Source organism: Syngnathus floridae, chromosome 14 (genome assembly GCF_059516105.1).
Source record: "Syngnathus floridae isolate MCC-2025c chromosome 14, RoL_Sflo_1.0, whole genome shotgun sequence".
NCBI lineage: Eukaryota > Metazoa > Chordata > Actinopteri > Syngnathiformes > Syngnathidae > Syngnathus > Syngnathus floridae.
In genome coordinates, this window is record NC_142426.1 from 10232837 (window position 1) to 10250359 (window position 17523).

General features: G+C 37.6%; 1 protein-coding gene across 5 annotated transcripts in view; it reads left to right on the plus strand.

Annotated features, from left to right (window-relative positions):
• The window catches only part of astn1 (astrotactin 1), a 128004-nt gene that overhangs the window by 50418 nt on the left and 60063 nt on the right, over window positions 1–17523 (plus strand). For all 5 annotated transcript variants that reach the window (XM_088396277.1, XM_088396279.1, XM_088396278.1 and 2 more), the window contains 4 exons: window positions 3209–3359; window positions 6764–6930; window positions 7075–7269; window positions 13082–13209. In XM_088396277.1, the coding sequence (XP_088252403.1) occupies window positions 3209–3359; window positions 6764–6930; window positions 7075–7269; window positions 13082–13209 (641 nt within the window). The remainder of the gene's footprint in view (window positions 1–3208; window positions 3360–6763; window positions 6931–7074; window positions 7270–13081; window positions 13210–17523) is intronic.

The window sequence follows — 17523 nt, forward strand, 5'->3', positions numbered from 1 at the left end:
TCCGATGAGAAATTTGCATTTTTGATTCCAATGTGAATTTATAGTAATTTCTCAGGAATAACACACACTCGGAAATTATACATCCATGTACATGTGCTCTAAAATTGTTGGCAAAAGAATATATGTTGTCATTGAACATTTAATTATTTACAGCAATGGGTGCAAGTGCATCCTTGCGTGTGTGTGTGTGTGTGCGCGTGAGTGCATGTACGTGCGTGTGTGCGTGAACTGTATGCCTGATTAATGTCTGTTAATTGCAGAGCAATTCCAGTATGGCACTGAAGCTTTCGAAAAATGGCAAATGAACTGGTTCTTAAATTGCTATTTTTACATATACTTCTGAGATTCCCATTTTGCAGTGTGCTTACATTTTGCTGGGCTGCTTTCATCTTCAGACAGCTGTGCCAATTAATGTTGTAATTAGAAGGTTACAAAATTTGCTTTCTTTAAACTCCCAATCATATGTGCTTGTTACATGTTCGACATTTGTATACTTTTTGTATCATTCTTTTCAGTATCATGTCTACCTTCAGTACATTTCAATGAGAGCTTCCAACTTGCACTTCCTGCAGATTTGGTTGCATGCAGTGATTTATATTTGGCGCAATGGGCTAAAAAAAAATAGCAGTCAAGAGACATACTGTTATTTGCATGCTAAGTTGATTTTAATTAGACTTTACATGATCAGGATTTTGGAGCCAATTATCCAGTTGAAAAAAAAAAACAAAAAACAATCACAAATCAGATCAAAACATAGACCAATACTACCAATCTATGTATTTAAGCAACTTTTTAATTTGCTGTATTATTGAGCTCTGCTCTTCTCAGGGAATTGTGACTGGCCCAGCCCACAAATAGCCAAAATATTTACTTAATTTTCACCCTTTGTTATGTATTGGGAAGCTAAAATTAATAAAACACCAGTAGAATTCAATGTATGTGCACGTGTGTGTACATTGTTCGAATGTCAGTGTTAAGATTTTAAGAATTTGGTGATTTTTAAAAATTTTTTGAAGTATTAATTAGTGAAATGGCAATGCATTGATTTAGTGACAGAAGTACACGCACAGTGACAGCTGTGAATTCATGCACTTATAATTTTGATTAGTGGCGGCTGCTTGTCATTCAAATGAGGGGAAGTGCGTGTGTGTGTATATATATATATTTTTTTCCCCCCCAAAAGCCTTCTCTGTATGTCAGTATACAATCAGATATGAAAAGCTCAGCCCTACATTCTCAACTTAAATGAAATAGTAATGATTTATTTATAACAGTCTTTTCTCTTCATTTTATAGCGTGTGTCTTGGCTGTGTGTGAGGCATCTAGTCCTTTGTGGGTCCACATAATTATTTGCCCAACACATTTTTGCCCCCCCCCCATCCCAAGCCCATCCCAAAGGGCCTTGTGTCGAGTGAGTTTCTGTTTTCTCATTGGTTAAGCTACAATAATTTTTCATTGGTTCAGCTCTATGTGGACTGAGCCTCGATTCACGATAGAGGACAATAATAAAAAGTCACTGTCAAGGTGCACTTTTTAAGAAGAAGAAAAAAAAGGAATGCTTGATTAGTTAATATGAAGTGGGCTTTTAAATTCACACAACAGTGATTGCTCTCTGGTTTAAGAATATAATGAGAGTGTCCCTCTTTCCTGTGTAATAATACTTACAAAATAATTTAGTATTGATACTTGCTGTGAGTTTCATCATCTGCAGACACCCTGCTTAATAGGTCCCCCCTGCACTAGTGTCAACAAAGCAAAAAGCAATTATAATAGAAAAATTGGTTTCTCAGAGATAATTTTTTTCAATGAAATAAAAAGAAGCAACCGATTGTCTTTTCACAGAGGGAAACTAAGATAATGTGGCTTTAGCTAGCAGACTACAGTATATACTGCATTTCCAAGAGTATATGAAGAGGCATAATCTGATACAGCATATGATCTTTGGCATGGATACATCATGCATTTGCAGAAATAGCTGACATATCTGCGAGGAGAACAAGGAATTTTGCATTTTTTGTTGTCATCGCAAGGATTGCAGTACCGTTAATTGAATTTGAATTCCATTGGATGAATTATTCATTGGCGACTTACACAAAACATTGATGAGAAACATAATACAAAAAGATACATAAGGACAAAAGATTTAACTATTTAGAGTAGAATGTTCATGCAACACACATACTTTTTTCTACCTATATAAATTTCATACATGATCCTTAAAATATGATATTTTAATCCAATTTAACAAGAGCATATTGCTCTCATCATAATTAAATTTGTTGCAATTGTAGTTGTTAACTTAAGGATGATCGATCATTCATTCTGCTATTATTTTGCACCATTACTAGATATTTGATTTTATTAAACTAAGATGTTGGATGGGTTCAGCAAGTCAATGGAGAATAACTTTCCGGATGACTTTGAGAAGATTTGTGTCCTCTATTCTTGTCTCAAGTAGGGGAAGAAGTGCACCGATGAAATAGTGAAGATGTGGTAGTGCCTCAACTAGGTCAGTGGGAAAAAGATTTCCATTCTCAAGTCTGCTACCTTTCAATCATGTAGGAGAGTCTGGATACTCATACGCAGCCTTCCTTTCTGTGGAGTCGTGGTCAGGAATATGTTCAAAAGGTTTCTCAATGGCAGGACTCTAGGGCTTGATGAGACTGATGGTTAAAATTCCCATGGCCACACCAAGTGAATATCAGGGAACGGGGCTCTGGATTGGCAGACAGGCGGGCCAAAGAGGAAGAGGAGCACAAAATTAAAGTCAGCATCTGTGATGGTATGGCTTTGTGTTATTGCCCAGGGCATGGCTAATTTGCATATCTGTGAAGGGACCATCAATGCTGAAAGGTACATGCAGTTTTTGGAGCAAAATATGTTCCTATCCAAGCATCCCTGTTAATTTCAGCAAGACAAGGCACATTCTAATTGTGGCTTCGTAATGCCTCGAGTGGCCCACCATCAATCTAGACCTGTCTCCCACTGAAAATTACAAAGCACAAAACACAACACAGGAGACCCCAGTTGAGCAACTTAAGTTTTAAACCAAATTGTTGTCATAAGCAAAACTGATGCAACACTGTGCAAAACATGATGGATATAAACATCAACAAAAAAAATTTTAATTGTTATACGGTGACAAAACTTGTAAGCTCCATTTACATGCAAGAAATCTTACACTGCCATAATGTATTGTTGTTTACAGAGAAGAATTGATGATCAGCTCATCCTTTGACTCTTTGGAGGTTCTCCTCGACTCATTCGGACCCGTCAGAGACTGTACCAAAGACAACGGCGGCTGTAGCCGCAATTTCCGCTGCATATCTGATCGAAAACTGGACTCCACTGGATGTGTGGTAAGTCATTTTTTTGTCAAGAAAGTATGACATAAGACAAAATAGGATGTATTGCTGTCAATATACCAATTTATTTTACTTATTAAAGTTTGATTTTAATACTACAGTAATCCCTCGTTTATCGCGGATAATTGGTTCCAAACAACACTCGCGATAAGTGAAATCCGTAAATACTAGTCTACCATGACCAGCGACCTCTGCCTTAAGGCAAATTAAAAGAATAAATCTTTCATTGATTGAGATTAATTTGTCTGACATAATCTGTAATTTGTTGAAACAGATACAGAACAAATACATTGAACGTCCAGCTGACATTTTCTTGCAATAAGCTTTTACATTACATGCCATATTAACCTATTTGACTGCATTTGATGTCATTATTGGTACTGACGATACTTTTGCAGCGTTACTGTCAAGCAAATATGTTCATTTAAATGCTAATGACCTCACGTAACATTGTGAATGTCTGTGTGTGCTCCACTCTAGTTCATTCCCAGAATTTGACGGGGGTGAATAAAATGCCCCGTCAAATTCGACAAATTGGGAACAAAATACATTCTGTACTTTTTTAGGGGAGTGTAGTATTGTGCAACACAACTTGTGGCTCTTTAAACTGGTGATATAACTGTGGATGCCGGTCAGCAAGGTGCTTGGCCAGATTTGATGTGTTCCCACCATGAGCAATAGTAATTTTATAGCAAGCCTTGCAGACAGGCTTTGCCTGTCAGTTGGCCAAATAAATGATTACCCAAGGCAGATCCTCAAGCATTTTCTTAATAAAGGTACCCGAAATACTGGAAGACCTTTTCACTCCTCTACAGCTATGATAACTGTTCAGAGCTTCAAATATTTAAAAAAAATGTTATAGTATTAGTAAGTGGGGAAAAAAAAAGTCCATACTGGTGATGGCTGTGCCAAAAAAGAAATGCACCATCCGGGACTTTTATGGACGCGTGTTTATTTCAGCAAGACAATACTAAATCACATTTTGCACGTGTTACAGCATTCCCGTTGAAAATGTGTGTTGCATTATTAAACAAAATCCGATAACAGAGACTGTTGAACATCTGAAGCTGTACATCAAGCAAGAATGGGAAAGAATTCCTCCCACAAAGCTTCAACAACGAGTGTCCCCAGTTGCCAAACGTTTATTGAATGTTGTAAAAAGAGATGATGGTGATGCAACACAGTGGTAAATATAACTTGGAATTTTATGGAGCATGCTGCCACCATAAAATTCCAAGTTAATGATTATTTGCCAAAACAATCATGTTTCTCAGTTTGAACATCAAATATCTTGCCTTTGGAGTTTATTCAATTAAATATAAGTCAAACATGATTTTTAAATCAAAAACAAAACAAATACGTATATATTGAAACACTACTTTTATATGTGAGTAAAGGGCTTTTTCAGTAAGCTTCATCATACCAAACATCTTAGTAATTTATTAATAAATCTGCTGCACCATGCATATTACTTTTTGGAATAGGTTTTGCACAATATGAAATAACTTCCCAAAGTTGCACTGGAATATGGCACTGAAAGTTCAGAGAAACATCATTCCCTTTCTATATTAAGCAATGACAGGGTTGAACTCTCTCGCCACCACTTTGAAGTACTTTAGCTATTCCAACATGTCCTAACATCTAAATGTGACGTGGAAACTTGCACCCCAATTTACTTTTAGTCAAATAAATATGTAAATTATTTTTTTATTATTTCCTCAATATCCACTAACTGTATGCATACTGGACAAATCAAAGTAGCCTAGTCAGAAAAGAGGAGCATTCCCCAAATTCTCTTGAGGACTGGCAGCCCTGTTGTAGACACAAAGGATTCTCTTCCTCCCAAATGTCACAACTTTGATATGGGTTATCGTAGAGTTTAAAAAAAAATTATAAAAATGTTGAGTGGGGGGGAAAAAAGATTTTTCTGGCAATATAACAGAGAGATTCATCATGTACAGTGTAGTACACACATTTAATATTTGAAATATTTGCATTTACCATTGCAATAGTATATTTGTCTTAATTAGTAAATCCAGAACTAAAAGTAAAAGCTTTATAGCCAACCAATGCAGTATAACGGTGACCATAATGAAGGTTTTGAAGCCTTTCATGTCATCACCCTCCATTTCATCTAGTTTTTGATGATGTCATCCCAGCTGAGTTATCCTTTTCCAGAGCTTATCTTCATTTACAGGATCTGCCTGAAAGCCATCCCCAGGTGCAACAGCTGCCACTTTCGGCAGTCAGCCTCCAATTACACGCAGATTGCATGCACAAATTGAATGAAACCGGCAGCACACGTTTGCCTTTCTACTTTTATAAAAACACTGAATATACACAATTAGCATTTCTAAATTACACATGAATAAAAAGGGGCAGGTGAGACATTTGTCTTCCTTATGTACGTAAAGTCCTCGTTATATAGCCATTTCCCAATTAATACGATTACAATCTCTATAAACAGCCTTGATATGTAGTAATTGAAATAGGTTTTGATGATTTCAAATTGCAACAAACTGAAAATGGAAGGCATTGCAGCTACCTTTTCTTCCCTGCTGGAGAAAATGTTTTGAATTATATATCCATTCTGTTGCAATATGGTGGAAGATGTGTATATGAGCATGAAAATAATTAAATACTACATGTAAATAAAATCAGAATGATTTCAGGAGCAATTGAGTCATCTCCTTGTCTCAGTCCTCCATCTATGCACATTGATCTGCCAATCAGACAAGTCAGACAACTTGGAAAAGTGTTTAGCTTATCCAACTCCTCTTATGGGGATTTATTGCTATTTAGCAGTGGCACAGTGCTGATTTCCTTAAGCCCCAAAAGCACTGTTGGAATTTATCTCCATTTAAAAAGAGGATTAAAAGGCATGGTGTTTCAAGAGGCTTTCTGAGTGCAGATTTAAGGTTTCTAACTTGCGCTACAGACCATACACTTCATACACTGTCCAGCTTTTAAACAATCACACACAATGGGGATTTGTTTTCATTCTACATACAGTGTACTATGTATACAGCGGTGACATGAAAAATGAGTTGAATTTTTTTCATGACATTGCTCCTATCTCCAATCACAAATAAAATGAATAGAAATGCAACTAATTCTTTCAAGCCCTCAAAAGTTGGTTATCTCAGATTTTTTTCCCAAAGGACAAGTTGCACTCAACATAGTATACTATAAAAACAGTATTTGCTCCCCACGTTACTTGCAAAATACAAGCACAAAACTGTACTTCACCTAATGTATTGTCCGCCCTTGTTCTTCTGTGGTGTCCTTGGCCTGGGACTAGGGATTTGGAACCATTTTGTATTTGTCTCATATGCCAGTAGAGAGGAAATAGTGAAAACAAATCTAAAGGATTTTTTTTTTCACTCCCTCTCTCATAGTGCCCCCCAGGATTGAGTCCTATGAAGGATGGGAGTGGGTGCTATGACCACCACATTGGCATTGATTGCTCTGATGGGTTCAATGGAGGTTGTGAGCAACTGTGTCTCCAGCAACTGGCTCCTCTGGAAGATGATCCCACTCTCTATAACATCCAGATGTTCTGTGGGTAAGTTAATCGTTCAACAGTTTAATGCTGATAATCAACATATGGTGAATACACTCACACCCACGGAGCTGCAACAATCATCATCACCATTATTATTATTGTTATTATTATTAGTAGTAGTAGTAGACTAAAACTATTTTCTAGCTGTATTGAAGACTACAAGCGAGGGCCAGATGGAAGATCATGCCTGCCATTATCTGATGCCTGCTCAGAAGGGATAGACTGTGGGGAAGCTACAGACATTCCAGCTAACCAAACTGTGTTTGGAGATCTTTTTTATGGCTACAACAATCACACCAAAGAGAGCACCTCTGGACAAATTCTGAAGGCCACGTTCAGGTAAGATTTTTGTGAAGAGCACAACCACAAGTACTACTACTACTACTGCACCCGCGAAAAATGAAATTCCGTGAAGTAGAAATGGTATATACAGTACTTTATTTTGAAATTCAAACACCACTGTGTTGAAAAGTTCTATTCTGTAGGTCAGCGATCAAACTTTTCTATTTTCTAGGCCATTTTCTAAATACGACTGTCCTCAGAGGGCCGTTATGATAGTGAAAACATAAATGTTTAATTGTTGCATCATATTGCACAAAAATATGATAGATTACTAGCTTTCAAATCACATGTCAAGCATAGCAGTTTTCAATTATTGTTCAAGTTAATGTAAAAATTGTAAAAAAAACATCTTAATGTTACACCTGACAAATATTTTAGTAGAGATTTTAGCCAGTGTACGAATAATTCCAAATACTTTGTCGGAACCCCCTGCAAGTAATTACACAAAAGTTTTAATGACACCCGAGTCAGAGCTCAAATCCTAATCAGTCTCAAGTACTCTCAAGTTAAAAATTAATTGTAGTTGATTGAGAGAAAAAACCCTGCTCTTGTAAGTAATGACCTTGTGGAAATAACAAATATTTTTTGTACATATATTAACTTCATTCAGTGGTTAAAAAAATATACACCAGTAGTTTTTCTCTCACAAAAGTGAATACACTGAAAATCAAAACACCCCTTCATTACATCTTTGGGGTTGATATTAAGTCACACAAGGGTATGGCGTTGTCCCTCTTTGGATGATATACTATGTTTACGATGTGAGTCATTTTGGGGGAGCTCATTATTATTATCTGCATGCTGCAATCACTTACACAGGAGACCAAAAAGTCAGCAAAGTCATTGGCTACCAAAGTCATGGGCTGTTGACACTCTTTACCACAAATCAGCTCAGAGTTGAGGAATGAGAGAGTGAGTGAACACAAGAGTGAGCGAGCCAAAGAAAAACAGAGGCAGAAACCTTTAACTGGGTATTTATTGATCAAATTGTTCTATTACATAAAGTATAAAATATAGTCTACCAGCACTCTATAAAAACAACAACACTGTGATTCGGGAATGAAGAAGAGCAGCATAAAAGGAAATGACTTCGAAGTTATAAGTAATGTCAAAATATTTAACCTAGCCCAATGGCTTATTTCAACCACTTCCCTTAGAAACTGAGAAAAAAAAAACAGTGGGAGCTACAAAACCATTTAGAATAACACTGCTTGTGTTGTTTGGTCATCTTTGTAGGGAAAAACAGTGTGTTGCTCTTATGAAATCAATTAAAGACTGCAGGGAACTTGAACAAAAACATTTAGAACTCTAAAAATTGAAGGATACTTTGAAAAGAAATAAGTCAATGTCTCTGGGTCCTTCTCATATTCATGAAATTAAAACCAAGTTTAAGTGATTAAATGCAACGAACCAAAAATGTTGTCTACTTCAATGTTCTTTCATTTTATCATGTGTGGGGTGTGCAGTCAGCTATCAAATTGAATTAAAAGTGATTATTTTACTGACTGATATTAAAATATGATTTTGTTTTCTGAAATATAGCTTACAGCATCACTACATCAGTGCTGTAGACGTCACTTTCATTTTCACATACAAATATAAACTTTAGGCGTGAGTGATGTCTCTTTTTAATAATTCATGTAGCATGTAGGATTTAATATTGTTTTTTTCAGAAACTTTTTATTTCTTGAATTTATCCATGGGTTTCCTACCAGTGGTTAATTTACATTTCACATTTTTTTGTCTCTGTCATGTTTTTTATCGGGATTGCAGGATAATTTGAGTTGCAAATGATCAGGACACACTTGTTCAAGATATTTCTGTTGGTCACCAACACCTGTGATTTGAATCGACTGAGCGGTTTTCTCGTTAATATTGGAAAATATTCACTGCGGAAAATAAGTTTTGTTATGTTTGGCTTACTGTTCTTTCGTTTATAATAGAAAACATCTAATTGGTTAGTTTCTGTTGTGTGGGCGTCTCTTGACTAGAATATCCCTCTGTTGTGTTGGTCTAGTGGAAATTTAGCAGGCCGGAGGTCAATGTTTGACCTGACACAGTGCACTCTGAGGCGGACACAATTCTGCCGATGGCCCACTGGAAGGAAATTTTCCTTTTTTTTTTTTTTCTACATTTACATTTATGCTGATACTGCCCTGCAAACCCTCTGACCAGCACAAAACTGCAGTTCTAGCAGGATCTCATGTATATCGTATTTTTTTTATAGTTCATGTACATGTTGCATTCTGACATCTTTACTGCCTAAGCTACTGTCTTAAAGCTCTTTTCAAACTCTCTAAAATGAGTTATTTCTTTTCCATTCAACTCAATCGGAATGAAAGGGAGTATATATGAGAGTCGTACTGTACATGTGAAAAGCGTAAACAATGGTGAGACACTGATACGCTGATCATCTAACACCAGGCTTTGCTCAATCAATAGATGGAGTAATTACTCCTCCTGGACAAACTCTTTGTATATTTCCATGTCCGTTTGTTCTTTTACAACCAAGCAAACCCGTTCCATTATTTGTGGAGCATCAACCACAACTACATGTCTAAATGATGAAAGCCCCGATGGTCTAAAGCGACATGTATAACTCCAGCAAAACTGATAATTTTTAATAAGAAACACAAAATAGTATACTGACAGTTATTTTGTTTTTCAGTTTCAACTCAGACAACAAGTCTGCTGTCACACACTTGAATTTTAATTCACACCATTCAGTAACTCTGCATTCAGGCAGCGCGAGAGAGCGAGAGAACGAGCCACGGAGAGAGAGAGAATAAGGGTTGAAAAAGTAAAGTTGATATCAAGTACATCTAAATCTCAAATGCACTGATCTTATTTTAAAGTGCTTGAGGATGGCACGTTAAAACATACTTTGAAGATTGCCAAATGCTTCCTTTGTGATGAAAGAGGAAGGCAGACTTATTGAGAGGAATTCTAATGGAAGGGCTAATTTATAAGACATGACTGTGAATGAATTAAATCCACCCAGGATTCATTGTGCTAAAAATGTACTGGAGCAGCTGAATTTTTAAAAGTGACATTATTACATATTGTTTATCCAAAATACAAAAGAATACAACTTTATTTATATAGTAGCACATTTAACAACAGCTGCAGCAGTAACAAAGTGCTTCACGTATAGCAAAGGGACAAAGACAATGAAAACACAAATTAATGTATAGTGGCGGAACAATAACAGTCAGAAGCCAGTTAAAAGCCAAAGAAAAAAATGGGGCTGATGGGTATATCCATCCAGTCATATTGAATTTTCATTTAGGCTGGGAATAAGCAAAATTGTTCTCAAACACCTTTATAGTAGATTGTAGGCTATTCATAAGAACAGAATGACAGTGCAGTTTCCAGCAAAGGTGCATGCCATTTCATTATTGTAAATTGTTCATGAGAATTGCGTCCACAGATTATATAATAACAAATGATATAACAATAATAATTTGCTGTTTCATAAGTATGCACAAAAAAAAAATAGATGTCCTGCCTTGCATCTTCAATTCAGGCCAATGGTTACAAATATTTAACAGCATTGTGTCCTTATTGAAATGAGCTGTTAGCCCTTGAGATAAATTGTTTAAGAAATTTGACAGATGGAAGGATAGCAAGAAAACCTCTCTGTGATGTTTGCTGGCATCTTTTCAAAGGCCAATCCCCCTGTGTTCTGGAGTTGCACAAAACATCTGTCTCCATCATTCAATGATGATCAAACGATGATATCTATATTTTACATTATGATATAACTTTTCAAAAAGTAGCAGAGTCGTGGATCTACGTTTTCATGTCATCTTTTTTGTATGTTGCTATGAAAAAGCATTGAACCAATCTTTCACTTTTGAATTCATCTATGCTAGACAATATTACACAAGTCCATATTTTTGTAATTGGTGTGAGCATATGCCTTTTGGTACAGCAAACACATATCGTCGGGGCAATTTGGCCCATCAGGAAGTCAAATCTATCATTCAGGTGGAGCAGTGTGCTTTTCATTATGGCCATGGAATTGTGGACCAGCTCTACAGGCGTCTCGGAGACTGCACAATCACTCTACAGGTGTTTTGTGCACTCTAAGAGCAGTGTGCCTTGGCCTGTGCTGTTTTGCCTTCATGAGTCTGACCTGTGATAAAGGCTATTCTGTCCCTGTCCCCTAGTCATTTCACAAATGATATCCATAGCAACCAATAAAAAAGAAATACACCATAATATGACCCCAGCATGAAATTGAGTAGGTGGGGTACACCCTGAAGTGGTCACACACACACTTACACTTCAATCACACCTAAGGACAATTTTAACTGGTCAATTAAAGAACAGTAGAACGATATAATCCACAGGACCAGATGACCTCATTCCACGATGGCCACATTTAATTTGGATCCCTACACCCTCGCTTTGATATCTGCCGCTGTAATCTCTACTGGTTTTTGTTCTGAAATATTTCTGTGCTATTTTTTGTTACTCCGCCAGCCATTGGGCATTGATTTTGTGTCACAGTTTCTTCTTCCAGTTGCTCTTCTAGCATTGCTGTCTCAGTTGTAGATGGGTCTGTTTTGGTCTCGCCACCGTAGCTCGGTTGCTGGAGAACATTGGGTTTATTCTCCTGGCCTCTACATCTCTCATGTACCTCTTCAAGCGAGTTCCCAAGGCTGTGATTCTTTGCTTAGTGCCTCACTTGTGGGCATCTTGTATTTTTTGGGAAGTTCTTTTAGAAGCTTCACACATTTGATTTGCTCTGTTAGGAGCTTATCTTCTATCTGGGTTGCTCTTACTTTTGCCTCTAGCCTTCTCTTCCATGAAGGTGGCCCATGCGCCTTTCGGTTCTCATTGCCAAGCATCTCGAAGATACTGTTGCATAGATCAGCTGATTGGTCTCTGACATCATTCAGTAGTGATTCTGATGGCAATTTTTTCTTTAGCCTTAGCAAAGATGAGGTAGTTGAGTCCCTCAAAGGGACTTAATGACCTTCTCTATCAGGTCAATCGCTCTTGTATTGAGCTGTTCTGCTTTGTGCTTCATCCATCTCCAAGTGGGATAGCAACTTCCTATTGCTGATGTTCAAACACTGAGCCCGTATTTGTTACTTGTTCAATGTGGATGTGGGGTACTGAAGAGTCCATGCCTCCCACATTCTGTGAAAGTATTCTCTCTCTCACTGGGGTTACTACAGTAGTTGCACTCCATTCGTACTAAGCTTGTTTTGCACCCTGCTCCATAAATACCTCACTCCAGCAGGAACATGGCTTATTTTGTGCTACATTGCCGCAAGCTCGCGTGACATCACTACCAGCTGTTTCCACATCAGGATACATTGTGGCTGGTCACAATTTCACAAAAGGACCGATCCCACAGGAGGAAAAAAAATCTCACTTTCACGTTGATGCCAAGCAACCTCTACACAGCCTATCAGCCGTTCTGAGGCTGACTGAGCACTGCAAACAATTTGCTGTCAATGAAAACTATATTTATTTAGTTTCCCTTCAAAAGACCCGCCTCCCTGAACAAAAAAAGTGAAATATGTACTGCTATGTGGACATTTCATTGACCCAATAAGCACCTTCATCTTTTGTTCAGAATAATCTACTTATTATAGGTAACTGACAAATTCCTCTGTACATATTTGTCCCAATACTCAGATATCCCATTTAGTGCTAATTTATAATTTAATTTAATGGCTCAGGTTTTGTTTTTTGTCATTATTCTATGCCTTGGTCTTTCCCACTCGTATTGTGATGCAGTATATAGTATGCTCTAAAAATGACATCCTCTCCCCTCCCACTCCCTTTCCAGACAGAAAAATTTTGCTCGAGGTATTGAGCAGCAGCTACCAGATGGCATGGTGGTAGCATCTGTACCAACAGAAGTTCAGTGTCACGAGGAACTTTTAGACCCTGTGCCCGACCCAGAATACCTCACAGGTAAGAATGTTCTTACTAAGCAAGAAATTATGTGGTCATTTATAGAAGAAGGTAATTCTATTAGAATTGTCTCACAATTAGATATTTCCTTTACCCTCCTGATTTCTGAATTCCTAGATATATACCTCCATATTATATTTTTTGTCTTTTGTCTTCATCCTTCCAAAGAAGAGTAAGGGAAAGAAGCGAGACTAAGGTTATGGTTAAGAGGAAGCAATGGGATTAGGCCCAAGTCTGCCTAGCTGCTCAACTCTCCATGTTCTATGTGTATTGTAGCCTAAGCGAAACAAAGACAAGTACAAGGACTAGCCTACAGACAGAAAAATAAAACATAAATCATGACTGTGTACAATCTTTTGGACATTTGCCTTCTGTCTTACAAGATAGTGTACAAGTAATAGTTATCATCACTTTTGATTTGGTACTCTTGACCTCAAGATGACCTCAGTGTATTGAAAGCTGGAAAGCTGCAGAGTACGTTATGAGTTTATCTCATGGGATAATGTCCAATCCAATAACCAGCCCCAAGCTACTCTAAGTCCCCCACACCACCCATCAGAACATGAAGCTAAACAATATTGCCATTTAAATTGGCAGTTTTGTTTAGAGGGAAAAAAAAGAGCCAGAAAATATCACAACAATATCTTAAACCTACTCTATGCTTCAGCTACAGTTGGCTTTATTAGACTACCGTGGAGAAATGTCAACTATGTAGTATCGATCGGCAAATTAAATGCTAAAGAAACAAACACGCAATGGTCTGCTCTAACCACGCAATTCTGATAAGTAATTAAAATTACAGTAAAAAAAATATTTATAAAAGTTGCGGAAAAAGAAGGCACTAGCCCCAAGCTCTTTTATAGTTTGGGTTCTAAATAAGCGACATGCTTTTCCACCACCTTGTCAGAAATGATCCAAGTATCACAAAAATGTCTCATGAAAGCTGACAAGCGTTCACTCTATGAATGCGCCTAGTGGAGCCTCAGGCATAACACATGTATTAGTTGAGTTCATAGCCTGGCCATTTTAACGCAACACATTGTAAGACAATTGTTTCATATGACAATAATGATTAGTAAGGGATTTTTACTGATGGAAAGAGACAGTGTTAATAGTTGCAAAGAAACTTTCCTGTATGGAGTCTAGAATGCATAAGCAATGCTTTCCTAGTAGTGAGTAGTGATAAGAAATCAATCTTCTGTTTATAGTTATCAGGAGTTTGATATTTCATATTAAGATCAGCATAATTAATGGACTTAACACCTTATTACAACTTTGTTCATCAAAGTCTAATAAAATAATGGTCACTGATGACAGTGGAATGAGACTGGATTGGGTCATATAATTAAATTGATTTTTCTATTATTTTTTATTTGATATTCATTCTATTTTTATTGCTGTAATCTGCACTTTGAGATTTGACCTTAAAAGTAAAGTTCATTATATATAAAATAAGTAAGGAATAAGTAACAGTTTGGAAATATTAACTTTCATAGAAATAGTAGTTAGCCAGATTGTTAAAAAAGCGATATGCTATTTGAACACACTTTTAAATAGGTGATGCCTATCGCATTTATTTTATTAAAATGAAATGGAAAATCAGCCACAAATACCATGCAAAAGGATGAAAGCCCTCCATTGTTAGATGTTACATCCCAAGCATATTGTACTGAGCCAGTCAATGTAACATACTTACAGTCTACAGTTTTATTCCACTCACTGCTCCCTGTCAACCAACATAAACTGATGGGATTTAAGTGTGCAATACCAGTTCCAACAGATCCAAATCAATAATCTTTGGTCAAAAAAATAAAAAAAAGATACCCGATGGGCTCTATTTTTGTAGACAGTGCACATGTGCTCAGTGCGAAAACTGGCGCGTATTGATTTTTGCCCTAGGGCAAGTCGACTTTACAGTGTATGGGAATTTGGGAGACGGCGCCGCACCACACTGGGCATTCCATTGGACCAAGTGTGTTTTTGTTCACACGCCCCCGGCACATCTCACGAATTGGTGACTGAAAGTAAATGAGACTTGAGGATTTGATCACGGTGCAGGTAGACCGAATCTTCAGGAATATAACTGTGTGGATCAAACCTTCTGAATGGGTGTCAACCAATGCAATGTCAGTGATTGCGTTTGTTTACTCGTCATCTTTATAATGTTTTTTTCAATACAACCCACTGGGTAACAGCTCGGAGATGCAGGGAATGTCACATGTGCATGAACAATCGGAACGAAAGGAAGTCTCCAACTTCCCACTCGCAGCAAGGCTCTGCCCATTGAAGTGCGCTTGCATTTCCTTGAATATACTTTGCAAGTCTCGATATCCTGCATGAATTCCAGAAAGTATCTTGCTTCTTCTTCCATGTCAAAGACATGTCCCTCTCCTGGGCTGAGTTTACAGGGAATGAGAGGAGCCTCTTCCATTGGCCAGAAAAAAGGTCGTCTGTGTTCACTCCCACGATGGCGCAAATGCTCCTTTCAAACTGCGGCCCGTCTTCGAAAATACTAAATAAAAGAAAATTTAGGCCAGACAAGAATGATGGTATGACACTGAAGCAATCGGAAAGGCTGGATAAAATGCTACAATTTTCCTCGTCCCCTAGTTCATTTAAGAGCCACAGAAAGTCAGAAGAAAAGGCAAAACCCATGCACAAATGAATACTAATTAATTTGATGTTTGCTGTTCTTGTTTGGCATATGAACGTCATACATAAAAGGTGCCGTATTGTCAACCTGTTCTGTGGAACATTAATTATATAAACGCATTTCGCAGATGGCCCTGACATTTGTATCTTGCTACCTTTATTGAGCCAAGGAGCTCATTTTATATTAGTTTATCAACAATGACGTATGAGAGATCATCCATGAGATTTCGCTCAGATTTCTCTCAGGCCTTTCCGTACCTGACCTTACCTGATATTAACTTACCTTACACATGTCCTCTTGTCCACCTGCCTCCCACAGTAGTCTCAAACTCCAGCAAGCTTGCGACAATCTGCTGCCACTGAATTTCCGGCTGGCTGTCAAGCTTTGTCACTTTGCTCGCAGTTAATTGCAAGATTCACGTTATTGTCCATCGAGCGCAGAGGCTGTGTCAAAAAGTCTACCATCTATTTAGTCACATTAAATGCATGCCATACCTCAATCCCATGTTGATTTAGCCAGGGTTGGTTGCTCTGGTCAGTATATTTGTCACAATGTCAGCAGTCCTTGTTCCAGCTCTCCCCGGTCACCACAGGGGTGAAATCATTCATCTTCCTATTCATCTCAAGGCTTTAAAGCCATTCATCGTGAGGCCAGAGACCTCCATCAATTATTCCACAGGGGGAAAAAGAGTGAGGATAGGGAAGCTTTTGAAAGGCAAATACATCTTGATTTAATTGGAAAGCAAGCATGCTCTGGGCTGCTAAGCAGATTTCCCGTAAGATGGCGCTTGAGCAATAACTGATCGGTATAGAAAAGATAGACAAAGAAAAAGCATACAAAAAGGAAACAATAGTGAGTAGAAGAATGGCAAAAATTAAAATGTGAGCACCACATACACTGCAGCACAGAACAAAAGCCTTAAAGAGCAGCCAAAAAATGAATAGGAAGAGACTTGTCTCCAGAGCAGTGATAAACAGACCATCGGCTGGGAATTTTTTACAGCAAAAGAAAAGTGATGCCAGAAGCAGGTTACAGGATCTCATGCCATTTGCTTGTCTGTGAGCAACAATATCATTTCACTGCCACTACTATCTGTAAAACATACATCACATACTATATGGCTTTCAGTGTAAAATAGAGCAAAGAATGCCAAAGGTGAAATATTTGTCCCTGACAGAAACCACAGCTCTCTCGCCAATCCCCTGTCATTTCTTATCAGAGCTGAGGATGATGCTTATAGCTTAGGAAAAAAATGGCTGACACAAGCCCTTTTGTGCTGAAAGAAAGTGTGTTCGAACAGACAGGGATGGAAATTTTTATCGTAAGCCAAACTATGTATGTATTGTATGGTAAAAAATGAAAAATAAAAAATACATTTTGAATGAACACAGTATAATTATGGAAATACACATCATCGGTCAATTAACCAGATTTAAAGATAAAAGTCTACAAAAAAATACCAAGAGAAAGAAAATGCCTCCATGCTTTGCGCTATACTTGCGCTGGGCATAAAATTGTAAGTTTAAATTTTCAATAAATAATCACAGTAAGAAAAGACCAATTTACATTAAAGATGCATCGATTCATAGGCAAATAATTGTAGCCCTCTATGTGGCAAAATTACGTTCACTGTCCAGGTATCGAATCCGCGTCATCAGCGT